A 27,120-nucleotide genomic window follows, 5' to 3' on the forward strand; every position below is an offset into this window, starting at 1 on the left:
AGTACATTGGAGGGGAGGGAGTTATAACACGTACTGTAACACAGGGGTTTTTAATGTGTTAAATCAGCAGTCCCCCACATCGGAAGTGAGGGGGCTGAGCCGAGCTATTCAAAGTCCTGGGATCTCCCGGTCGTATCTGAGAAATTTACCGGTACAATTAAAGATTAAGGATGATTGCTGTGAAGAGTCATGGTATAGAAAGCAGCAAAGTCATAACATACCGTACATACAAGATGATACAATACTGTACATACATGATGATACAATAATGTACATACATGATGATACAATACTGTACATACATGATAAGAAAAAAGGTGATGTAAAAATAGCGCTAAGAAGACAATGATGAATGATAAACTCTAGCTAGGGATGGACCCCCTATTGGGGTACTAGGCTGCCTGGTGGAATCTGATAGCACAATCAGGATTAGATACAAGAGACAAAAGGGACCAATCAGTGGTGAGCTTTGGTAACCGCATCCCTTCCCCTCCCACACATGGCTGCAGTAAGCCATATCTGACTACTTAAAGATTGAGGAAACTGCAACGTCCCCTCCTTGGACACTCATCCTCCTTTCTGGAATTCCCAGGACTATCATCCATTTGGACTTTCACAGCACCGGTATCCATTTTGTCTCTTGTACATACATGATGATACAATACAATACTGTACATACATGATGATACAATACTGTACATACATGATGATGATACAATACTATACATACATGATGATGATACAAAACTGTACATACATGATACAATACTGTACATACATGATACAATACTGTACATACATGATGATACAATACTGTACATACATGATGATACAATACTGTACATACATGATGATGATACAATACTGTACATACATGATAAAATATTGTACATACATGATGATACAATACTGTACATACATGATACAATACTGTACATACATGATACAATACTGTACATACATGATACAATACTGTACAAACATGATGATACAATACTGTACAAACATGATGATACAATACTGTACATACATGATGATACAATACAATACTGTACATACACAATACAATACTGTACATACATGATACAATACTGTACATACATGATACAATACTGTACATACATGATACAATACTGTACATACATGATGATACAATACTGTACATACATGAAGATACAATACAATACAATACAATACTGTACATACATGATGATAAAATACTGTACATACATGATGATACAATACTGTACATACATGATGACTGTGCAGCTTGGACTTATCATGTAAGGGTCTGAGCTGGCGGCCAGTCTGATTTCTCGAAACAGAACAAAAAAATGAGGGCGCATAAAATGGTAAATCGGACACCAGGAAAGTTGAGACCAGGACTGGTTCTCTCCGGAAGCCTGTGGTTCCAATTAGAAATTAAAGATCAACTGTAAACACAGTGTGGGGACTGGGCACCCCAGCTAAATTATGCTGGATACAATACTGGGTCCTACAAGACACGGAGCCGAAAGAAACCCCCTATATATCCCCATATGTTTTCGGAAGGGTGGGGTGCAAACATCTTAATATCAACGGAAGAGATGGACAAAACCTTTACCCAAGCTCACAAATGTGGCAAAATCTGGTTATTCATGGCTGGCAATGATATAAAACGTGGTCAGGAATCACCAATGGTGATAAGCGCCATGACAGCAACTCTCGCCGATATCCGGGGATACATACCCGGCGAATATTTTTGAGCGATACTGGCAAATTTTGCGTATTTGGAAGCCGCGTTAATAAATTGAGACATGCGCGTTTTTAAATATGCCATTCAACTAAGAGAGTTTGGGCTAACAGATCAATATCTTCCATAATGTCTCAAAGCAAACAGGGACAGGTTCACAGATCAATATCTTCCATAATGTCTCAAAGCAAACAGGGACAGGTTCACAGAACAATACCTTTCATAATGTCTCAAAGCAAACAGGGACAGGTTCATAGAACAATACCTTCCATAATGTCTCAAAGCAAACAGGGACAGGTTCAAATGTCTCAAAGCAAACAGGGACAGGTTCACAGATCATTCATTTAGATTTGCTCCAGGGTTCAGATTCATTAAAAAAATAAAACAGAAGGATTGCTGCTGTAAATAGTTTTCTAAAAACAGCTCCATAACTTAACCCTGATCACTGCAGCTTTGGAATTGCTGCTACAGTCTGTCTTAAGTACGAGCCAATAACTAGCCCCGAATGAGCAGTAGATTCTGCACACTCTGAGATACTTGTCAGTGTTCTTTTCGCCGCGAGGTTTTAGGGTTCACGGCCCATATTTACTAAGTAGTGCTATTGCGTTAGACACCATGATAAGGCCCATTCACTTGAATAGAGCGCCAGATGTCTTACTGCACCACGAATTGCGCCGCTTGGTAAATGAGGCTGCTGCGGGGGAAGGAGCAGTTCTCACACCTTTTGTGTTTTAGGGCTGTAGCTGCAAATACCTACAGTAATCGTGTGGGAGCTAAAAGGGAGCACAAAGCAGCGATTATACTGGCTTCATAGCTCATAAAACAGGGAGACAAGCCTCTTAAATTCCAGGGGAGCCTGCAACACATTACAGAGGGTACAATATCCAGCCAGTGTTACGCTAACATAACACCTTTGTGTTTAAAGGAGTCTGACAAACTGTTTGCTTTATTGGTTTATATATACTTGCAGCTTTGTGTTTAATGTGCAATGTTTGGCCTAGTCTTCCAGTCCCGGAGCTGGCGGCTGTAGCCAGATCATCGTTACATCAGACAGGTTACGTGGCAGAAAGCCAGATCTTCGCGAGGACACTTTGTGGCCTTATAAGGACTGCAATATTTTGCCACTTTAAACCCTGTTCTGCCGGAGACCTGCACAGTGTCATACTCAGCAGTACTACACATTCCAGCAGCCCTGTGTGCACACTGAAAGCTATTGAACATTACATTTATAAAAAAATGTTTTTTTTAAAAGTACAATAGTTTGGTTGTTATGGCTGCTGTCCCACACCCACAGTGGCTCCTACTAACCAGTGTGGCCAAGCACTGCTACCCAGGACCGCCGACAGGGGGGAGAGCCGGGATAAGTCTATCAGGCCCGGTGGCTGCAGGGGGGCCCGTCGGTCGGACAAAGCAATTGGACCCGACCTCTGGCCAGGCCCAACTTCTTTGCCCGGCTGCCGGTCCTCTCGTTGCCACCAGGCCGAGGCTTTCCAGAGCTGCGGGCCTCCCTCACTGACCCTACACTGTTCCATGCCGAGCCTCTGACAGTCAGCACGCGCCGGGGCCAGCTTCTGGCTGGAGAGAGGGGCCCGGCTCCCCCCAGCCGTGAGCCACCCTCACTGTCCCGCGCAGGGCCTCTCTCTCTGAGGCCCACACAGCTGGGGAGAGCCGGGGCACCACAGGTCTGAGACCATCCCAAGATAGGCCAGGCTAGGTTGTTTTGTGTATGTATTTGGGTGGTAGTGGTGGGGGGGAGGGGTGTGTGTATGTATTTGGGTGGTAGTGGTGGGGGGACGGGTGTGTGTATGTATTTGGGTGGTAGTGGTGGGGGGAGGGGTGTGTGTATGTATTTGGGTGGTAGTGGTGGGGGGAGGGGTGTGTGTATGTATTTGGGTGGTAGTGGTGGGGGGAGGGGTGTTTATGTATTTGGGTGGTAGTGGTGGGGGGAGGGGTGTGTGTATGTATTTGGGTGGTAGTGGTGGGGGGAGGGGTGTGTGTATGTATTTGGGTGGTAGTGGTGGGGGGAGGGGTGTTTGTATGTATTTGGGTGGTAGTGGTGGGGGGAGGGGTGTGTATGTATTTGGGTGGTAGTGGTGGGGGGGAGGGGTGTGTATGTATTTGGGTGGTAGTGGTGGGGGGAGGGGTGTGTGTATGTATTTGGGTGGTAGTGGTGGGGGGAGGGGTGTGTGTATGTATTTGGGTGGTAGTGGTGGGGGGGAGGGGTGTGTATGTATTTGGGTGGTAGTGGTGGGGGGGAGGGGTGTGTATGTATTTGGGTGGTAGTGGTGGGGGGAGGGGTGTGTGTATGTATTTGGGTGGTAGTGGTGGGGGGGAGGGGTGTGTATGTATTTGGGTGGTAGTGGTGGGGGGAGGGGTGTGTATGTATTTGGGTGGTAGTGGTGGGGGGAGGGGTGTGTATGTATTTGGGTGGTAGTGATGGGGGGAGGGGTGTGTATGTATTTGGGTGGTAGTGGTGGGGGGAGGGGTGTGTATGTATTTGGGTGGTAGTGGTGGGGGGGAGGGGTGTGTATGTATTTGGGTGGTAGTGGTGGGGGGGAGGGGTGTGTATGTATTTGGGTGGTAGTGGTGGGGGGGAGGGGTGTGTATGTATTTGGGTGGTAGTGGTGGGGGGAGGGGTGTGTATGTATTTGGGTGGTAGTGGTGGGGGGCGGGGTGTGTATATGTATTTGGGTGGTAGTGGTGGGGGGGAAGGGAGGGGGTAAGAGTGAGACGGGGGAGAGAAATGCATGGGAAGAGGGGGGAAGAAATAGAGAAGGGGGCTCACAAGACCACCAACATGGGGTGGGGGGAGGGGGCGGTCATAGCTCTAGTCCTGGGCCCCGGGAAATCTGTTGTGTGTCCCTGCTGCCACCTACAGCACTTATTCCCTCACCCGCTGCCACCTACAGCACCTATTCCCTCACCCGCTGCCACCTACAGCACCTATTCCCTCACCCGCTGCCACCTACAGCACCTATTCCCTCACCCGCTGCCACCTACAGCACCTATTCCCTCACCCGCTGCCACCTACAGCACCTATTCCCTCACCCGCTGCCACCTACAGCACCTATTCCCTCACCCACTGCCACCTACAGCACCTATTCCCTCACCCGCTGCCACCTACAGCACCTATTCCCTCACCCGCTGCCACCTACAGCACCTATTCCCTCACCCGCTGCCACCTACAGCACCTATTCCCTCACCCGCTGCCACCTACAGCACCTATTCCCTCACCCGCTGCCACCTACAGCACCTATTCCCTCACCCGCTGCCACCTACAGCACCTATTCCCTCACCCGCTGCCACCTACAGCACCTATTCCCTCACCCGCTGCCACCTACAGCACCTATTCCCTCACCCGCTACCACCTACAGCACCTATTCCCTCACCCGCTGCCACCTACAGCACCTATTCCCTCACCCGCTGCCACCTACAGCACCTATTCCCTCACCCGCTGCCATCTACAGCACCTATTCCCTCACCCGCTGCCACCTACAGCACCTATTCCCTCACCCGCTGCCACCTACAGCACCTATTCCCTCACCCGCTGCCACCTACAGCACCCATTCCCTCACCTGCTGTCTCTGTAACTCTCCCAACATAACACTTAGAGTGTAAGCTCTGCGGGGCAGGGATTTCCTTGCCTAGTGTCTGATTTTGGTTGTTGCACTTATTGTATTATAATTACCTGTATTGTATTCTCTGGTTTGTAAAGTGCTGAGTATACTATATAGTTAAAGATACACATACATAATATAGGAGCATACATTGCACACACTGCAGTGTACGCAGCACTATACATGTCTTTTGTGCAAGTACAGTACAAATATAGAGTTTACAATCCAATTTTCACACCCAAAGCACAAGTAAAGTAACTCACAATACCACACGGAGCTTCCACAGCAAACTTGGTACCGATGGACCAGTTCTCCATCCAATACCATGTCCTATAACTTAGAGACGACAGAGTCCTCTATAAAAATGTAATTGTAAACCATCTATACCAAAAATGACAAGGGATCTGCTTTCAGAATAACCCGTCTCTCTCGGTTGCTATAAGATAAATATTATAAACCTTTTTAGAAAATGTCTAGAGATCTTTCCTCTTAAATAGCGTTGGAATATCACGAATTCACGCAGTTCTTTTCAAGGCTCCTCGAGCACCCATCACCAGGCAGTCCTCACCCTCTTCTGCACTTCTAACGATATCTACCCCTCTGCTGCTGATTTCAGCCAACAGGGAACAGTGCGGGGTGAATTAAATGTGTGAGAGAGGAATCGGGCATCGGTAACTGCAACGTTTATCTGTGTATTTCCACCATAAAATAGAGAAATGATGCAAGTGTTTCCTATCGCTCGAGTGCGAGATACCACAATATTCTGCCTTTATCTTAATCTTGACATATATGTGGCTACATCTTTAAATAAGATCGTTAATTAAGGGCTCAGGAGGTAGGGTTGCCAGGTGGCATCTCCATAAATAGTGGACACAACCGTGAAAGGTATGTATGTATGTATGTATGTGTGTGTGTGTGTGTGTGTGTGTGTGTGTGTGTGTGTGTGTATGTATGTATGTGTGTATGTATGTGTGTATGTATGTATGTATGTATGTATGTATGTATGCATGTATGTATGTATGTATGTATGTGTGTATGTATGTGTGTATGTATGTATGCATGCATGTATGTATGTGTGTATGTATGTGTGTATGTATGTATGTATGTATGTATGTATGTATGTATGTATGTATGTATGTATGTATGCATGTCTTTATTTATATAGCGCCATTAATGTACACAGCGCTTCACAGCAGTAATACATGTGACAAATCATACAAATAACACATAAAGGGGAGAAGTGCTTCAGGCATAAAAGTAACATTTAGGAAAAGGAGTCCCTGCCCCAAAGAGCTTACAATCTAATTTGTTGGTAGGAAGAACGTACAGAGACGGTAGGAGGGTATTCTGGTAAGTGCGTCTGCAGGGGGCCAAGGTTAATGTAAGAAGTGTTAATTATCAGCCAAGGTGCTACTCATATGCTTCTTTAAGCAAGTGTGTTTTAAGGTGGGTCTTAAAGGTGGATAGAGAGGGTGCTAGTCGGGTACTGAGGGGAAGGGCATTCCAGAGGTGTGGGGCAGTCAGTGAAAAAGGTTTAAGGTGGGAGAGGGCTTTAGATACAAAGGGGATAGAGTGAAAACATCCTTGAGCAGAAGGCAAGAGTCGGGATGGTGTATAGTGAGAAATTAGGGCTGAGATGTAAGGAGGGGCAGAAGTGTGTAAAGCTTTAAAAGTGAGGATGAGAATTAAGTGTGTGATACAGGATTTGATAGGAAGTCAAGAGTGATTTCAGCAGGGGAGACGCTGAGACAGATTTAGAAAAGAGTAGAGTGACTCTGGCAGCAGCGTTTAGGATAGATTGTAGGGGAGACAGGTGAGAGGCAGGAAGGCCGGACAGCAGGAGGTTACAGTAATCAAGACGGGAGAGAATGAGGGCCTGAGTCAGAGCTTTAGTATAAACATAAGACAACAAGCTCTGCCAGCGGTAAACACCTAGAATGTACTCACTGAATTTTCTTGGTGAAGTTCTTGGAGACGATTCCGCCCTCTTTCTGCTGCTCCTCATGGTTACCTAGAAGAAGGAAGAATATTAAATATAAATGTCTCAGCGATTAATTACTCTTATATAAGGGTGGGTTTGGTATTTACCGCACTGACAGACTGTAAACCCCTACACTGCTGGAGGGCAGAAACACATTACAAATGAATGCATTGCTGTTTCTGGCAGTGACGGGGTTAGGAAAAGATGTGTAACATGAAAGCTGCAAATTGCCCATTCTGAATTTTGTTAAATTAATTCTGAGCTGAGGGATCTCTAGATGAATGATTATGCTGCTCATGGTCAAGACCCCTGATCCCCCCTGTCCTACCTAAATGAGACTGACGGCAAACTGTACTATTCTGGCGTGATAAGTCACAATATATTTTGCTATCAAACAGTTGACATATAAGGAGGGGTGTCGTGACCGTTGGCCTGAGTGCCCCAGGATGGATAGGCGTTAAGGTGGGGAACAGAGGAGGGATTTAGGGGTTAGCTTAATGGAGGGGTGTCAGTTTTCTGCTTGTCCTCTTCCTCATTCTGGACACCTCGCAAAAAGATTCTGCAAGAATGGCACCCAAAAAGTGGGGGGGGGGGTGGCAGCTTTGAGGGCCAGGAACCTATTGCAGAGGCAGCTTCAGTCAATACTGGGGCATTTGCTCGTTCGGGTAATGCCGATGGGTCAGGTATTTTGCCGGAGGCTGGCAGGGCTGAAGAGTCCACCACTTCAGGTGGGTTTTTTTTAAGGTGACAATAGATGATTTGCTGGTGTGGGGGAAGTTTGAGTAAAATACAATGGGAGAACTACTCTTCACAGACACGACAGGGGCAGAAGGCTTTGGAGAGGAGAGGTGCCTGGAGCGAGGGCACGAGGCATGGATTGAGACAGGGTTGACAAGGAACCTTGCGCTTCTATAGCTGTTCTCTGTGGTTGTAGTAGTCAATCTGGTTAGTGGGAGGGTGGATGAGCTGCGGGACAGGAGTGGCATGTGTTATTCGGACAATTTGGGAGTTGTGGAGGCGGTGAATGGGTTATCGACCAATTTACCACTGGTGGTAAGATTGAGGCTCTTGGTACATACAGTAGGTGTCTGGAGAGGAATATCTCCTTTTGGGCCTGTCATGTACCAGGGGTAGAAAACACAGTAACGGTTGTGTTGTCTAGGCAGAAATGTTCTTTGTTTTGACAGCTGGTGCCGGGAGCTGCTTTGGCAGAGGCGGGTCGCCCACGCTTGCTCTGGCACCTGGAGGGCTGATGGAAGTGCTTAGTTTTTTTATTATGAAGTCGAATATGGACCAGAGAAGAAATGGGCTTGGGGGTGAAATTCACAGCGTGGAAATGCAATGTGCCACAAGGGCAAACCCCTTGCCGAGACATGAAAGGGTGAGCCGCTGACAAGATTTCAGTTCATCAGAGTTTTCAAAAGCTGCCGTGCGGGTTCGGAACCGGGCTTGTTTGTCTCTCACTCATTTTGGATTGGGGCAGCAATGGCGACGGCCCATTTGGGCCTAGGGCATGGTATGATAAAAAAAGATTGGGATGTGGGAGTAAGGCCAGATTCATAGTTATACATTTGATTGACTAATTTTGGGGGGCTTGAGGGGGGTTTCTTGTTATGTCTTATGGTTTTAGCCAGACATTCTGTGAGTGCATGGCTCTGAAGGGACTCATATGCTCATTGGGCCGAAAATGGTAGAGCGGATGTTGTGGGTATAGGTGGAGTGTTTCCTGGTTGGGGCAGCGGAAAATATGGTGTATACTGTAAATATCCTTGTACAAAAGAAACAGAGGAGGGCCGTCCCAGTCTGGTGTTGCATATTGGGAGGAATGACCCAGGACAACTGCATTCTGTTGATTTTATTTTTGGCACAGTCACCACTAGTGTTTTTGACCACAGAAATAGTGTGGCCGGATTTATTCCCAGACAGGTCTGGAGGGGGACTCGGGATAGAAAGGTGGTTGATAAGAGCAGGAGGAAGCTCAGGGTTACGGTGGAAGACCTGTGAGATGGGTGGGGGTTGTGGCATAAAGAATTGGAAGGCGAGGGGATGAGCATCTCTCTGAGATAATTTTGCATATATTTAATATGGGCTTATAGGACAAGTTGGAGAAGGCTGCATGGTTGGTGGGGGTGGCTATATAAGTTTAACGGGTCAAAGGGCCTCGGCAGTAGTTGGGTGTGGATTGGTATGTTTTGCCCAGGTGGTGACTTTATTGAATGTTCATGGCGGTTTGTAATCGAAGGGTACAAAGGTAATTTAGAATAAGAAAGCAAGAACATGGGCATCTAGAAAAAGGACGATATATATGGAATGGTAACCAGTAACCACCCAATTGCACAAAAAATTGTTGTCATTTATATTTTGCATATACACCATTTGGATACTGTATCTAAACCAACTTACAACAAATATACAGAGTGAGTGTTGACCTTTCAGGCACACAGTGTCCTTCATGAGGGTGCCAAGGTCGCTAGGTGAGAACAATGTTGGCACTCCCAGTAAATGTTTAATTACGTTGTGCCTGTACAGGGACGGCCAACTCCAGTCCTTAAAGGCCACCAACAGGTTTGGTATTAGGGATATCCCTGCTTCTGCACAGGTGGCTGTCACCACATGTGCTGAAGCAGGGATATCATGAAAATCTGACCTGTTGGTGGCCCTTGAGGACTGGAGGTTGTACTGTATGCAGTATGTTGAATTATTGCAGTATTAAATGGTACCCCTATCATCTACATATACTAATTATTTGTCTTTAGGATGTGACTCCATGACCCTTACAGTTTGTATATTACTATATTACTAGTATTATTAGTGGCACCTGTTGTGTGATAAAAGGGTGTCGCATGAGGACGGCATAAACTTATCACATATGATGTAACATTATAAGCTTAGAGATACAGTGTAATATAAGGGTCCCGCGTGGCTCAGTGGTTCAGCCACCTGCCTGTGAATCAGCAGATCCGGTTCCACAAGCCAAATTTAGACTGTAAACTATTAGATTACATTCCTTGGGCTGTCCCACTTACAGGCAGTGAATTCCAAGCGGTTTCACCAGTACCGTGTGTGTGTGCGTGTGTGCATGTGTGTGTGCGTGTGCGTGTGCGTGTGTGCATGTGTGTGTGCATGTGTGCATGTGTGTGTGCATGTGTGTGCGATACAGTATGGACACATAATGCAAGGGAACTATACTATTAACAGTTATCTCCCTTTAAAACTCTTCTTGTACCCTCTCTGCCTTAGCAACTTTCCCTTCATTTCTGGTCCCTTTGTAGGCTACATTAACCCGGGGAGTAGATGGCATAGACCACGGCTGTCCAGCTATGTATACAATGCTACAGTACGTACATCTAATACAGGGAGAGGGGATTTCTGGCATCATATAGCTGTAACAATCCTAACCAATTGTGTTCTCATAGAATAGAAATCAGTGGTTGAAGGGACATGGTGGCAAGGCGAGTGGAGAACCACTGCTTCTTATTTCTGAACCTACAGTACCACCAATTGTATTCTTTACACACTTGTGGTTCCACCTTTTTTTTCTTCTTAAGGACAACTTGTTTATTTGACAAATAAAACCCTCTCTCCCCTTTCCGTGGGTAAGATATAAACTACAGAATGACAATACAAGGTTACCCTTTTACTTCCGCACTTTACGTCAAATAAACCATGGTCACACTGACACAGCAGTAACATTGGGGCTTAGACAATACTGTACTTAGACAATGCTTCTTATCTCATGAATCATCTGTACCATGAAGGTGCAGTATAAATAGACTGACCCCTAATTCACCACATACTGTATGGAAAGTCATTGAAAGTATCAGGATTACCAGCCTCATTGTTCTCAAGGTTACAGGCAAGTGGGGGTGTGATGTGGGGTCTTCTGCTTCCATACAACCAGCATCTTCACTATTAGACAAACAATGTATTCTTTTACAATGGTCCTCCACTTTGTATTTCAATAGGACTCTGAATCATTGGAAGCTATTTTATCTCGAAGGCCTTGAATAATCTCGTCACTGACATGTTTCAAGGCGTTGCAACCACTCTGGCTGCAAAGGGGTTAAAATATGAATCAACTGGTCACATGACATTTGGTGGACATATCTGTAGAAAGGTCTACGTCCCCGAAACGTTATATGTATCTGCTCTGCGTGTGCCCTAAACCAGGAGTGACCAACTCTAGTCCTCAAGGGCCACCAACAGGACAGGTATTAAGGATATCCCAGCTTCAGCACAGGTGGCACAGTCAATGACTGCACCACCTGTGCTGAATCAGGGATATTCTTAATTCCAGACCTGTTGGTGGCCCTTGAGGACTGAAGTTGCCCACCCCTGTCCTTAACACTTGAGTTCCCCATGATGGGGCCACCATATCATGTGGTCTGGTACCACAAGGGCCTGATGCCAGCATGTCATGGGGTCTGGTACCACAAGGGCCAGATGCCAGCATGTCATGGAATCTGGTACTCCCGGGGCCCGATACCACCATGTCATGGGGTCTGGTACCACAAGGGCCCGATGACAGCATGTCATGGAGTCTGGTACCACAAGGGCCCGATGCCAGCATGTCATGGAGTCTGGTACCACAAGGGCCCGATGCCAGCATGTCATGGAATCTGGTACCACAAGGGCCCGATGCCAGCATGTCATGGAGTCTGGTACCACAAGGGCCCGATGCCAGCATGTCATGGAGTCTGGTACCACAAGGGCCCGATGCCACCATGTCATGGAATCTGGTACTCCCGGGGCCCGATGCCAGCATATCATGTGGTCTGGTACCACAAGGGCCCGATGCCAGCAGTGTTATGGAGTCTGGTACTCCCAGGGCCCGATGCCAGCATGTCATGGAGTCTGGTACTCCCAGGACCCGATGATGCCAGCATGTCATCTAGTATTCCCGGGGCCCGATGATGCCAACATGGCATGGGGTCTGGTACTCCCGAGGCCCGATGATGCCAACATGGCATGGGGTCTGGTATTCCATTGGCCCCGTAGCCCAGTTACTAGTTATGGCTTTTTAGCTAATTTTTCAGGGTGAGGTCGCATTCTGTGGAGCCCTGAGTGCAATCTGGCAGGCGACCTCTTGCGTCCGCGTCATTAGTGATTCTCTGGGCGTTCCGACGAGCGGTCACATGATCACCAAGTGTCGAAGGGGCTGTTGCACTCTGGTGCTTGCAGCCCCCTCCGGCACGCAAAGGGTTAATAAACAGAGAGATTTGCAGCTGGATCCCTTGTGCCGTCTTTCTAGGGTCCCCATGGATAGTTTCCTCCCCCCCCTCCCCCCCACACCTTTATCCAAACCCAGATCTCTCCGTAGATACAATTACTGGAGTTATAAACAGTAACATTTGCCACCTCGTTGAGTCATTATAAATCAGGCTGCAATATTACATCTCAGAATGTTCTGTGCTCTTCCCCATCTTATTTTCTCACCACAACAGGTGCCCCGGTCCCGTTCCCATGCACGGAGCACTCGGAACCAGCTGCCAGTCCCAGTGTGAATCTGTCTCTGCTCAGCTGCCCAAAGTGTCAGTCACAGTGTCCCGCCCATTCACAGCACAGCGGTGGCATCTGTGTGCAGATCCGGAGACCCCCTCGGGTTCCGAGATCCCAGTAAAAGTAGGTACTGTGCGGGAACCAAACTGATTCTAAACCTGTTCACTATTTTGGAAAATCTCTTTTGATCCACATTCAGTAACGGTATTACGATATTTATGAAGAAATTCCCTTTTCTTTGAAAATAGTTTAACTGCTGGTTTGCAAATAAAAAAGCAGCAGTAACGCAGGTGGGGGTGAGGTGTCCTACAGCTGCAGATAGTGTATTATGGCTGTTTTTGTGAAGCCCTACCGACATGGTTGGTGCTAAATAAATAATATGTATACATAAAAAAGGAGTTGGCCGTCATTTAAAAGATGGGTAGGAAGCTAAAACATGACATTGCTCATTTGCATATCACTACCCAGAATCCTTAGCTGCAGCTAAACCACTGTAAGACATGACCATGGGGTGAATGACGAAGATGTGGAGACCTGCTGAAGACCTGCAGACTGCCTCATGGGTATTCAATCTTTACTCTTTACTCATTCTGTCTGATATGTATTGTAAAACATACAAGACCCCTATAAGCTCATATTGAACCCCCAAAATAATCACAACATATACTGTATATATGCGTATAAGTGTCAAAGAGGAGTGCTACTGAGCATGGCAATATATATTTAAAACCAGAGACAGAACATGCAACACAGAGCCCAGTGCTAAATCCAATGACACAGATACACAGTACAGTGCCTAAATATATATAGATATCTTTTGAATAAAATGGTCTTTTAGTTTAACTCTTTGGCCAAAGTGTTGTAAGCCCTTGAGCCCCTCCAAGGCAGACCACGTCTCAAGGGTCCCTAACACTAATATAAATTCTTAATAACCTGTACATTACCAGGAAAAATGATTTCTGATAAATCTGTCAAAATTAGTTGCATAGTTCTAAGTCTGATTGAAGCTCTTATTAACCTGTACATTACCAGGAAAAGCACTCTGTATTAGATTTGTCACAATCATACTGCATGCAAGTTCCCATGAGTGTGGAAGGTGGAATGGAGTGAGCTTTTAACCATTTAAAAGTGGGAGGGGGTAAGCTTCAACCTGGGAAGGAGGAGCCACCCTCCAAATCAGCCAGGACCAGCTGAACAAGAATTGCAAAACACACAGGACCCCTATAAGCTCATATTGAACCCCCAAAATAACCACAACATATATATATATATATATATATATATATATATATATATATATATATATATATATATATATATATATATGCGTATAAGTGTCACAGAGGAGTGCTACTGAGCATGGCAATATATATTTAAAACCAGAGACAGAACATGAAACACAGACAGAGCCTATACCCCGGGAGAAACCCTTACTTCACAGACAGAGCCTATATGCCGGGAGAAACCCTTACTTCACAGACAGAGCCTATACGCCGGGAGAAACCCTTACTTCACAGACAGAGCCTATACGCCGGGAGAAACCCTTACTTCACAGACAGAGCCTATACGCCGGGAGAAACCCTTACTTCACAGACAGAGCCTATACGCCGGGAGAAACCCTTACTTCACAGACAGAGCCTATACGCCGGGAGAAACCCTTACTTCACAGACAGAGCCTATACGCCGGGAGAAACCCTTACTTCACAGACAGAGCCTATACCCCGGGAGAAACCCTTACTTCACAGACAGAGCCTATACGCCGGGAGAAACCCTTACTTCACAGACAGAGCCTATATCCCGGGAGAAACCCTTACTTCACAGACAGAGCCTATACGCCGGGAGAAACCCTTACTTCGCAGACAGAGCCTATACGCCGGGAGAAACCCTTACTTCACAGACAGAGCCTATACGCCGGGAGAAACCCTTACTTCACAGTGGTGGCTAAGATTGTTATTCAATAAACTGCCATAGCGACCCTATCGGCACAGTCACAGGCGTATGAATAAGCCCGTATGACCTGTATTAAATATGGAGAGACACGGTTGATGCACAGTTAGCAATGGGGCAAGTTTACTTTCAAGAACCTTGTTTACTGTGCTGTGAGGAGGCCTTGCCCGTGCTGAAGGTGAACTCTTCTCCAGAACGTGGAAACTGATTTCAGAGCAGTGCTGCTCAAACTCTGTCCTCAAGAACCCCCAACAGGCCAGGTTTAAGGATATCCCGATATCACAGTGACTGAGCCACCTGTGCTGAAGCAGCATATCCTTAAACCTGGCCTTTTGGTGGCCCTTGAGGACGGAGTTTGAGCCAACCTGTTGTGGAGTATGTTACATTAGTTCAGGGGCGGGCAACTCCAGTCCTCAAGGGCCACCAACAGGTCTGGTTTTCAGGATATCCCTGCTTCAGCACAGGTTGTACAGTCAACAACTGAGCCACTGATTGAGCCACCTGTGCTGAAGCAGGGATATCCTGAAAACCTGACCTGTTGGTGGCCCTTGAGGACTGGAGTTGAGAAACATTTTAGTCCCATCCGTTTAAATGGAGCTAATCTCCTCTCCAGAGCTGGGAAGAGATCTTCACAGAATATTAAAGAGAGACATAAGGGAGCGAGTCACAGAGTCACACTAGGGAGCGAGTCACAGAGTCACACTGCGCGTTTATCTTGGGTGGCAGCACTCTTTATAAAGGCCTATTTGTGCCGGAAAGTGGCGTGCCATAACCCCGGGGTGTCCACCCTTTTGCTATTATTATTATTATTTGGGGTGTGTTTTATACTTTTTTCTCTTCATATTTGCACCTGTTTCATTTGTTAAATTAACCCTTTTTGTGCTCGGGGAGACGTGGTGAGTACCACGGACCCTCCAGTACTGCGCAGCCACGTGCCACCCGGCATCCATTTTGGAGGAAACGGAAGAGGAGGAACCCTCCGTTTCCTCCCTGGGCAGATCGTGTCCTGTGCTCCATGGAAACGCAGGACGCCATGTGACCCAGAAACACACACCCTGAGCATGGCGCAGTCACCATGACATAGTGACTACATTCTGGGCGCGCAAAGGGTTAAACGCGTGCTGACGCTTGTAGTGCCGTAATGTTCAAACTTCACTCTTGTTTGATTTTTCTTTTTTGACACCTGGATTTGGTATATATTGACATTGCCCCTATAGATATTGTCATGTACGTTTACATAAAAACCTTTATTTTAGTTTTTATTTAGTGAGCAGGGCCCTTAATGTCATAAGCCTGTTTAATTGTTTAATTAAAGGCACGAGCAAAGCACCAATCTATGCATAAAGGAGCAGGCTTAGGCTGCGCTCACAGTGCCGGCGCCGCTGACACCACGCTGCGGTGACTTCCAGCGATCGCGACCAATCCTTTGCGCTGTCCCGTCGCGCCTACTATAAGCGCATGCAACGGCGTCCATACATTTGTTTTGATGCGCCGTCGCCGGCACTATAAGCGCAGCCTTACAATCTAAGCAGGTTAGTATACAGGCATGTGTGAAGTGTGTACTCGTGAGTGTGCTTGTGCAAACAGTGTATATTACTCTATGTATCACAGTGTCTGTGTTTAGATTATATGTATCAGTGTCTTGTGTGCAGCAGTGTGTGTGTGTGTGTGTGTGTGTGTGTGTGTGTGTGTGTGTGTGTGCAGCAGTGTGTGTGTGTGTGTGTGTGTGTGTGTGTGTGTGTGCAGCAGTATGTGTGTGTGTGTGTGTGTGTGTGTGGTGTGTGTGTGTGCAGCAGTATGTGTGTGTGTGTGCAGCAGTATGTGTGTGTGTGCAGCAGTATGTGTGTGTGTGCAGCAGTATGTGTGTGTGTGTGTGTGTGTGTGTGTGTGTGTGCAGCACTATGTTTGTGTGTGTGTGTGTGTGCAGCACTATGTTTGTGTGTGTGTGCACCAGTATGTGTGTGTGTGTGTGTGCAGCAGTATGTGTGTGTGTGTGTGTGTCCAGCAGTATGTGTGTGTGTATGTGTGTGTGCAGCAGTATGTGTGTGTGCACAGCAGTATGTGTGTGTGCGCAGCAGTATGTGTGCAAAGCAGTGTGTGCGAAGCAGTATGTGTGTGTGCGCAGCAGTATGTGTGCGAAGCAGTATGTGTGCAAAGCAGTATGTGTGCAAAGCAGTATGTGTGCGAAGCAGTATGTGTGCGAAGCAGTATGTGTGCGAAGCAGTATGTGTGCGAAGCAGTATGTGTGCGAAGCAGTATGTGTGCGAAGCAGTATGTGTGCGAAGCAGTATGTGTGCGAAGCAGTATGTATGCGCCTATGTCCATGCAATATTCTACATGCTTTTTTTCCCATTTTTAAATAAATCGGTTCTGTCGTATTGCATAATACTGTTTTTTTTTTTTTTAATTCAAGTCTTAATGCCAATTTTAATGAGTTAATATACTGAGCATTCTTGGACATCTATAGCAGGTTTAGCACACCTCCCCAGCAGTGCAAGATCTTTGCAACACTTTCCTGTTTGTGATAATTTGTTGCCAATGTTCCCAGCTGTTGGAGCTGCAAACTGTAACAATAGATAATGTTACTTTAGGAATATAAGAATACATTGTAGCTGCTGAGTTACACTGACTGAAGGATTGATTGAAACTGACAGGCGACCATTTAGTGCACCCTGGGAAGCAGGATCGTTGCTGAGCGATCACCGGAGAACTAATCGATCGGCAGCTTAGGTAATTAGTTTCCAATAAAGGTAATCAAAGGCTGCATATATTTTAAAAGAGAGATTTTTTTTGTTTTTAATTCCTGTGGGACCTGTCTCTTTCCTCCCTCGCATCGTCCTATTGAATTTATTAGAGGCCAGTGAATAGAGAAGTGTTTGTCAACCACATTTTTTCTTTCCTCTTATCCCACCCTGTAATTGTATCACACAAAGGGAACAGCGAGAGGAAATAAAACCCTGTCTAAGGCCGCGCTTATAGCGACGGCGACATCAGGCTGCGCTTATAGTGCCGGCGACGGCGACATCAGGCTGCGCTTATAGTGCCGGCGCCGGCGACATCACGCTGCGGTCGCTGGAAAAATCAAATTGAGATGACTTCCAGCGATCGCGACCAAGCCGTCGCTCCGTCGCGTCGCGCTTACTATAAGCGCATGCGACGGCGGCCATGCATTTGTTTTGACGCAATGTCGCGTCGCCGACACTATAAGCGCAGCCTTAGGCTGCGTCCATAGGACTGCAGCGGTGCGGAGGCGCACGGAGGCTGAGGGAAAGCGGGCGCTTTCCCTGGCCTTGGTCCACGCGCCGTCCGGGGGCGTCAGGGGGGGGGGGTGGGGTTTTGTGTCGTCACGGAGCTGGTTCGCCCTCATTGGTCGAACCGCTCACATGACCGGCCCTGCGCTCCCGTAAGAGCGAAAATCTATCTTTTGAAAATGACCTACGCGTCCGCACGCTTGCGTAAGCGTTCGCGAGCCCCTGCTAAAGCCGCTCTCATTGCCGCTGCAGGGGCTCACTGACAAGCGTCAGCGCGCCTCAGCACGGGTCAGCGCGGCTCAGCACGGGTCAGCGCGCCTCAGCATGGGTCAGCGCGGCTCAGCGCGCCTCAGCACGGGTCAGCGCGCCTCAGCACGGGTCAGCGCGGCTCAGCACGGGTCAGCCCGGCTCAGCACGGGTCAGCGCGCCTCAGCACGGGTCAGCGCGGCTCAGCGCGCCTCAGCACGGGTCAGCGCGGCTCAGCACGGGTCAGCGCGGCTCAGCACGGGTCAGCGCGGCTCAGCACGGGTCAGCGCGCCTCAGCACGGGTCAGCGCGGCTCAGCACGGGTCAGCGCGGCTCAGCACGGGTCAGCGCCGACCCTGGACGCAGCCTTAGTCTCACTTTAACAAATAAATGAAATATACTTCGAGGTGTCAGATTTGGGTAAAAAAGCAGCAATTCCCCAGAGGAGACCCCTTAAATCCAATCACTGGAATTAGTTTGCTTTGGTCCTGGGACGGATTAGCCCTCCCACCATTTTGAACCCCCTTTTTTTACAGGATGGGAACCTGGGACACCTCAGAACATTATTTTAAGCTCCACGGACAGTTTCGGGGTTACTTACCTTTAAACGGCCGTCTAATAGCAAACTCAACGAATAACGTTGCGACTTCCTATTGACTCGTGGGACTGACAAGATTCAAACCAACATTTTGTTTCCCCGAGAAGGAACGGAGACACTGTACTTTCGCTGGTACAAATCGTGGGAATCAGGGGGATCCCGGAGCTGAAAGCAGCGTGGCTCAGAACGGGGGTCCCATCCGGTAGAACGGGGGTCCCATCCCGTAAAAACAAACAGCCAGGATTCGGCTTTAAAAAGCATCTGATGCTGGCATTATAGGGTTAAGCAGCAATAAACGATAACCTCCAACTTATATCCCCATAGTGCTCAGCATGAAGACATAAAGGAGAGAATCACTGCAGACAGCGCGACTGCTCACAGGAAGGATTTAACCCCTTCCCTGCCAGAGGGCATTGTACTGAAGTTATATCTGAAGCCAGTGCAGAGGGTAAACCGGGGGGGGGGGGGGCAACTCCAGTTCTCATAGGCCACCACCTGCTTCAGCACAGGTGGTGCAGTCATTGTGACTGAGCCACCTGTGCTGAAGCAGGGATATCTTGAAAACCTGACCTGTTGGTGGCCCTTGAGGATGGAGTTGCCCTCCGCTGGGTTACAATGTGGCAATAGTATGATGATGGAGTTGCCCACTCTTTTCCCCTCAGGAATCGCAATGACAGCTTTTGTAATTCGCAAAACCTTTAAATAAGGGTCTTTCCTTCCTTTTAAATCACCTTGTTTTTACTTCACTTTTTAAAGCATAAATATTAAATACATATTTTAAAATGCAGGTTTGTGCCAATGATTAACAGAATTACAATATTGTGATGGCAGGAGCAGAATCGTTACTTTTTAACCCCTCTGTTTCCGGAGGGGCCTGCAACGCATTGCGCATGGGGGAGTATAATGACCGCGGCACGAAGGATCAATACATCAGAACAATGTCGCCCGCAGCGTCATTTAATCATATGAGACCCACTCACCTGAGACTTCTACGAAGCCGTCCCTGGTTTTGACGGTCAGCTCGTCGGGCTGGAAGGCTTGCACGTTAACACAGACTTTCCACGGCTGGCTCACATTAGCCACAGTGTTACGCGCCTCGGGGTAACCAGTGTATCTGGCGCTGTATCCCGGAGGCGATACCGGAGGCCCAGCGTTCCGGGCCAGGCCTGATCTCAAAGGGCCCGACCACGAGGCGGTCAGCCTGGGCCGTGCCCAATCTGGCCAGTCCACGGTTAAATCATCGGGAAACGGCGAAATGCCGAAATCTTCATCCAGGAGGCGAGAGGACAAACCAGAATCACGGAAAGGGTCCCGCGTCCCCCTGCTCCGGTTAGCGGGATAATGACAGGAGAAGGGTAACTGACTGTCAGCCATTTGAGGTCTCCAACTCTGACGGATCTGGACAGAGGCCACAAGTCGCTGTCTTTGGTGATTCCGGCCCCAAAAAACAAAACAATTTGGGCTGGGAAAACCCGAGTAAAGGTCTGCAAATAAAAGCTGGCAATTCCGAGCCGGACCGCGCGGAGACCGGGCCCAGAGGCGTTACCAAGGACGGTGATTCCACGTGGAGACCGGGCCCAGAGGCGTTACCAAGGACGGTGATTCCACGTGGAGACCGGGCCCAGAGGCGTTACCAAGGACGGTGATTCCGCGTGGGGACCGGGCCCAGAGGCGTTACAAAGGACGCTGATTCCGCGTGGGGACCGGGCCCAGAGGCGTTACAAAGGACGCTGATTCCGCGTGGAGTCGAGCAGGCTCATTGGGAAGGAGAGTCTCTTGATCCTCTAACGATCCTCTGCGAATGCCCGGAGCTGGTTAAAATAAACATTGGTGCCACCAGCCGAGAAAGTTCTTTAAACTTCTACGCTGCATTAAACGGCTTCTATTTATATCTGCGTTACTGCTCGCACACTGCGGCCGGTCAGCTGGGTATTTTGGAGCCTATGAAACACCCTCCAAGAATCTGCTTTTGCAACAGCTGATGATTCCCAGAAGGGACAGGGGTGGTTACTCAGGGTATCCAATTTTAGACAGCCTTCTCCTTCTAGATTTCTCTACTGGCCCCTCCCTCGGTTCCCTCCTCTCCTTTCCCTCCCCCCTCCTCCATATCATCCCTCCTTCTGCTGCTAAGATGCAGGGATGTGTCTGAACGGATGGCTATGTGAGTTTATCTGCCATTAGATACAGCCACAGACGACATCAAAGCATTATATTTCTTCATAAATATGTTACTTTTCTTGCTCTAGGAGCTTTTGATAAATGTCCCTGTAAGAGACATGCAGAGGTACAACCAGGGAGTTAGATTTGGGGAAAATAAACCATGGCTTTATTCAGCCTGTAGTTTTAAGCAATACAGTTTAAAGAAGCACACAAACAAACATCCTATCCTATCCTATCCTATAAGGGATAACTCACTCTCCCAGTCCCTATCTGCAGGGCTGGGAGGATACGCCCCTTACCCACCTATCCCTGTGTAAGGGGTAACTCACTCTCCCAGTCCCTATCTGCAGGGCTGGGAGGATACGCCCCTTACCCACCTATCCCTGTGTAAGGGATAACTCACTCTTCCAGTCCCTATCTGCAGGGCTGGGAGGATACGCCCCTTACCCACCTATCCCTGTGTAAGGGGTAACTCACTCTCCCAGTCCCTATCTGCAGGGCTGGGAGGATACGCCCCTTACCCACCTATCCCTGTGTAAGGGATAACTCACTCTTCCAGTCCCTATCTGCAGGGCTGGGAGGATACGCCTCTTACCCACCTATCCCTGTGTAAGGGATAACTCACTCCCCCAGTCCCTATCTGCAGGGCTGGGAGGATATGCCTCTTACCCACCTATCCCAGTGTATGGGATAACTCACTCTCCCAGTGACTATCTGCAGGGCTGGGAGGATACGCCCCTTACCCACCTATCCCTGTGTAAGGGGTAACTCACTCCCCCGTCCCTATCTGCAGGGCTGGGGGGATACGCCCCTTACCCACCTATCCCTGTGTAAGGGATAACTCACTCCCCCAGTCCCTATCTGCAGGGCTGGGAGGATACGCCCCTTACCCACCTATCCCTGTGTAAGGGATAACTCACTCTCCCAGTGACTATCTGCAGGGCTGGGAGGATACGCCCCTTACCCACCTATCCCTGTGTAAGGGGTAACTCACTCTCCCAGTCCCTATCTGCAGGGCTGGGAGGATACGCCCCTTACCCACCTATCCCTGTGTAAGGGCTCACTCACTCTCCCAGTCCCTATCTGCAAGGCTGGGAGGATAAACCCCTTACCCACCTATCCCTGTGTAAGGGATAACTCACTCCACCCGTCCCACTCTGCAGGGCTGGGAGGATACGCCCCTTACCCACCTATCCCTGTGTAAGGGCTCACTCACTCTCCTAGTCCCTATGTGCAGGGCTGGGAGGATACGCCCCTTACCCACCTATCCCTGTGTAAGGATAACTCACTCTCCCAGTCCCTATCTGCATGGCTGGGAGGATACGCCCCTTACCCACCTATCCCTGTGTAAGGGATAACTCACTCTCCCAGTCCCTATCTGCAGAGTTGGGGGGATACGCCCCTTACCCACCTATCCCTGTGTAAGGGCTCACTCACTCTCCTAGTCCCTATGTGCAGGGCTGGGAGGATACGCCCCTTACCCACCTATCCCTGTGTAAGGATAACTCACTCTCCCAGTCCCTATCTGCATGGCTGGGAGGATACGCCCCTTACCCACCTATCCCAGTGTAAGGGATAACTCACTCTCCCAGTCCCTATCTGCAGGGTTGGGGGGATACGCCCCTTACCCACCTATCCCTGTGCAAGGGGTAACGCACTCCCCCAGTCCCTATCTGCAGGGCTGGGAGGATACGCCCCTTACCCACCTATCCCTGTGTAAGGGATAACTCACTCTCCCAGTCCCTATCTGCAGGGCTGGGAGGATACTCCTCTTACCCACCTATCCCTGTGTAAGGGATTACTCACTCTCCCAGTCCCTATCTGCAGGGCTGGGAGGATACGCCCCTTACCCACCTATCCCTGTGTAAGGGATAACTCACTCTTCCAGTCCCTATCTGCAGGGCTGGGAGGATACGCCTCTTACCCACCTATCCCTGTGTAAGGGATAACTCACTCCCCCAGTCCCTATCTGCAGGGCTGGGAGGATATGCCTCTTACCCACCTATCCCAGTGTATGGGATAACTCACTCTCCCAGTGACTATCTGCAGGGCTGGGAGGATACGCCCCTTACCCACCTATCCCTGTGTAAGGGGTAACTCACTCTCCCAGTCCCTATCTGCAGGGCTGGGAGGATACGCCCCTTACCCACCTATCCCTGTGTAAGGGCTCACTCACTCTCCCAGTCCCTATCTGCAAGGCTGGGAGGATAAACCCCTTACCCACCTATCCCTGTGTAAGGGATAACTCACTCCACCCGTCCCACTCTGCAGGGCTGGGAGGATACGCCCCTTACCCACCTATCCCTGTGTAAGGGCTCACTCACTCTCCTAGTCCCTATGTGCAGGGCTGGGAGGATACGCCCCTTACCCACCTATCCCTGTGTAAGGATAACTCACTCTCCCAGTCCCTATCTGCATGGCTGGGAGGATACGCCCCTTACCCACCTATCCCTGTGTAAGGGATAACTCACTCTCCCAGTCCCTATCTGCAGGGTTGGGGGGATACGCCCCTTACCCACCTATCCCTGTGTAAGGGCTCACTCACTCTCCTAGTCCCTATGTGCAGGGCTGGGAGGATACGCCCCTTACCCACCTATCCCTGTGTAAGGATAACTCACTCTCCCAGTCCCTATCTGCATGGCTGGGAGGATACGCCCCTTACCCACCTATCCCAGTGTAAGGGATAACTCACTCTCCCAGTCCCTATCTGCAGGGTTGGGGGGATACGCCCCTTACCCACCTATCCCTGTGCAAGGGGTAACGCACTCCCCCAGTCCCTATCTGCAGGGCTGGGAGGATACGCCCCTTACCCACCTATCCCTGTGTAAGGGATAACTCACTCTCCCAGTCCCTATCTGCAGGGCTGGGAGGATACTCCTCTTACCCACCTATCCCTGTGTAAGGGATTACTCACTCTCCCAGTCCCTATCTGCAGGGCTGGGAGGATACGCCCCTTACCCACCTATCCCTGTGTAAGGGATAACTCACTCTCCCAGTCCCTATCTGCAGGGCTGGGAGGATACGCCCCTTACCCACCTATCCCTGTGTAAGGGGTAACTCACTCCCCCGTCCCTATCTGCAGGGCTGGGGGGATACGCCCCTTACCCACCTATCCCTGTGTAAGGGATAACTCACTCCCCCAGTCCCTATCTGCAGGGCTGGGAGGATACACCCCTTACCCACCTATCCCTGTGTAAGAGATAACTCACTCTCCCAGTCCCTATCTGCAGGGCTGGGAGGATACGCCCCTTACCCACCTATCCCTGTGTAAGGGATAACTCACTTCCCCAGTCCCTATCTGCAGGGCTGGGAAGATACGCCCCTTACCCACCTATCCCTGTGTAAGGGATAACTCAATCTCCCAGTCCCTATCTGCAGGGCTGGGAGGATACGCCCCTTACCCACCTATCCCTGTGTAAGGGATAACTCACTCTCCCAGTCCCTATCTGCAGGGCTGGGAGGATACGCCCCTTACCCACCTATCCCTGTGTAAGGGATAACTCAATCTCCCAGTCCCTATCTGCAGGGCTGGGAGGATACGCCTCTTACCCACCTATCCCTGTGTAAGGGGTAACTCTCCCTGTCCCTATCTGCAGGGCTGGGAGGATACGCCCCTTACCCACCTATCCCTGTGTAAGGGATAACTCACTCTCCCAGTCCCTATCTGCAGGGTTGGGGGGATACGCCCCTTACCCACCTATCCCTGTGTAAGGGCTCACTCACTCTCCCAGTCCCTATCTGCAGGGTTGGGGGGATACGCCCCTTACCCACCTATCCCTGTGCAAGGGGTAACGCACTCCCCCAGTCCCTATCTGCAGGGCTGGGAGGATACGCCCCTTACCCACCTATCCCTGTGTAAGGGATAACTCACTCTCCCAGTCCCTATCTGCAGGGCTGGGAGGATACTCCTCTTACCCACCTATCCCTGTGTAAGGGATTACTCACTCTCCCAGTCCCTATCTGCAGGGCTGGGAGGATACGCCCCTTACCCACCTATCCCTGTGTAAGGGGTAACTCACTCTCCCAGTCCCTATCTGCAGGGCTGGGAGGATACGCCCCTTACCCACCTATCCCTGTGTAAGGGATAACTCACTCTTCCAGTCCCTATCTGCAGGGCTGGGAGGATACGCCTCTTACCCACCTATCCCTGTGTAAGGGATAACTCACTCCCCCAGTCCCTATCTGCAGGGCTGGGAGGATATGCCTCTTACCCACCTATCCCAGTGTATGGGATAACTCACTCTCCCAGTGACTATCTGCAGGGCTGGGAGGATACGCCCCTTACCCACCTATCCCTGTGTAAGGGGTAACTCACTCTCCCAGTCCCTATCTGCAGGGCTGGGAGGATACGCCCCATACCCACCTATCCCTGTGTAAGGGCTCACTCACTCTCCCAGTCCCTATCTGCAAGGCTGGGAGGATAAACCCCTTACCCACCTATCCCTGTGTAAGGGATAACTCACTCCACCCGTCCCACTCTGCAGGGCTGGGAGGATACGCCCCTTACCCACCTATCCCTGTGTAAGGGCTCACTCACTCTCCTAGTCCCTATGTGCAGGGCTGGGAGGATACGCCCCTTACCCACCTATCCCTGTGTAAGGATAACTCACTCTCCCAGTCCCTATCTGCATGGCTGGGAGGATACGCCCCTTACCCACCTATCCCTGTGTAAGGGATAACTCACTCTCCCAGTCCCTATCTGCAGGGTTGGGGGGATACGCCCCTTACCCACCTATCCCTGTGTAAGGGCTCACTCACTCTCCTAGTCCCTATGTGCAGGGCTGGGAGGATACGCCCCTTACCCACCTATCCCTGTGTAAGGATAACTCACTCTCCCAGTCCCTATCTGCATGGCTGGGAGGATACGCCCCTTACCCACCTATCCCAGTGTAAGGGATAACTCACTCTCCCAGTCCCTATCTGCAGGGTTGGGGGGATACGCCCCTTACCCACCTATCCCTGTGCAAGGGGTAACGCACTCCCCCAGTCCCTATCTGCAGGGCTGGGAGGATACGCCCCTTACCCACCTATCCCTGTGTAAGGGATAACTCACTCTCCCAGTCCCTATCTGCAGGGCTGGGAGGATACTCCTCTTACCCACCTATCCCTGTGTAAGGGATTACTCACTCTCCCAGTCCCTATCTGCAGGGCTGGGAGGATACGCCCCTTACCCACCTATCCCTGTGTAAGGGATAACTCACTCTCCCAGTCCCTATCTGCAGGGCTGGGAGGATACGCCCCTTACCCACCTATCCCTGTGTAAGGGGTAACTCACTCCCCCGTCCCTATCTGCAGGGCTGGGGTGATACGCCCCTTACCCACCTATTCCTGTGTAAGGGATAACTCACTCCCCCAGTCCCTATCTGCAGGGCTGGGAGGATACACCCCTTACCCACCTATCCCTGTGTAAGAGATAACTCACTCTCCCAGTCCCTATCTGCAGGGCTGGGAGGATACGCCCCTTACCCACCTATCCCTGTGTAAGGGATAACTCACTTCCCCAGTCCCTATCTGCAGGGCTGGGAAGATACGCCCCTTACCCACCTATCCCTGTGTAAGGGATAACTCAATCTCCCAGTCCCTATCTGCAGGGCTGGGAGGATACGCCCCTTACCCACCTATCCCTGTGTAAGGGATAACTCACTCTCCCAGTCCCTATCTGCAGGGCTGGGAGGATACGCCCCTTACCCACCTATCCCTGTGTAAGGGATAACTCAATCTCCCAGTCCCTATCTGCAGGGCTGGGAGGATACGCCTCTTACCCACCTATCCCTGTGTAAGGTGTAACTCTCCCTGTCCCTATCTGCAGGGCTGGGAGGATACGCCCCTTACCCACCTATCCCTGTGTAAGGGATAACTCACTCTCCCAGTCCCTATCTGCAGGGCTGGGAGGATACGCCCCTTACCCACCTATCCCTGTGTAAGGGATAACTCACTCTCCCAGTCCCACTCTGCAGGGCTGGGAGGATAGGCATCTTGCCAAACTATGACCCCAAAGTTCAAAGTGGTACATGTAAACAGGGGGTCCATTATGTCAGTCTTTGGGTCTGGGTTGGTGTCTGTTGGGGGGCCACCCTCTGGTGTGTTCCA

At 49.7% G+C, this 27,120-nt stretch overlaps 1 protein-coding gene across 1 annotated transcript in view; it reads right to left on the minus strand.

Annotated features, from left to right (window-relative positions):
* Positions 1-20,910, minus strand: part of HSPB8 (heat shock protein family B (small) member 8) — a 30,749-nt gene extending 9,839 nt beyond the window's left edge. The window contains exons 1-2 of the mRNA XM_075568068.1: positions 19,851-20,910; positions 7,297-7,360 (exon numbers count right to left, since the gene is read on the minus strand). Of these exons, the coding sequence (XP_075424183.1) occupies positions 7,297-7,360; positions 19,851-20,244 (458 nt within the window). The 5' untranslated portion in view covers positions 20,245-20,910. The remainder of the gene's footprint in view (positions 1-7,296; positions 7,361-19,850) is intronic.
* Between the last annotated feature and the right edge of the window lie 6,210 nt (positions 20,911-27,120).

Source organism: Ascaphus truei, chromosome 13, assembly GCF_040206685.1.
Source record: "Ascaphus truei isolate aAscTru1 chromosome 13, aAscTru1.hap1, whole genome shotgun sequence".
Lineage (NCBI taxonomy): Eukaryota > Metazoa > Chordata > Amphibia > Anura > Ascaphidae > Ascaphus > Ascaphus truei.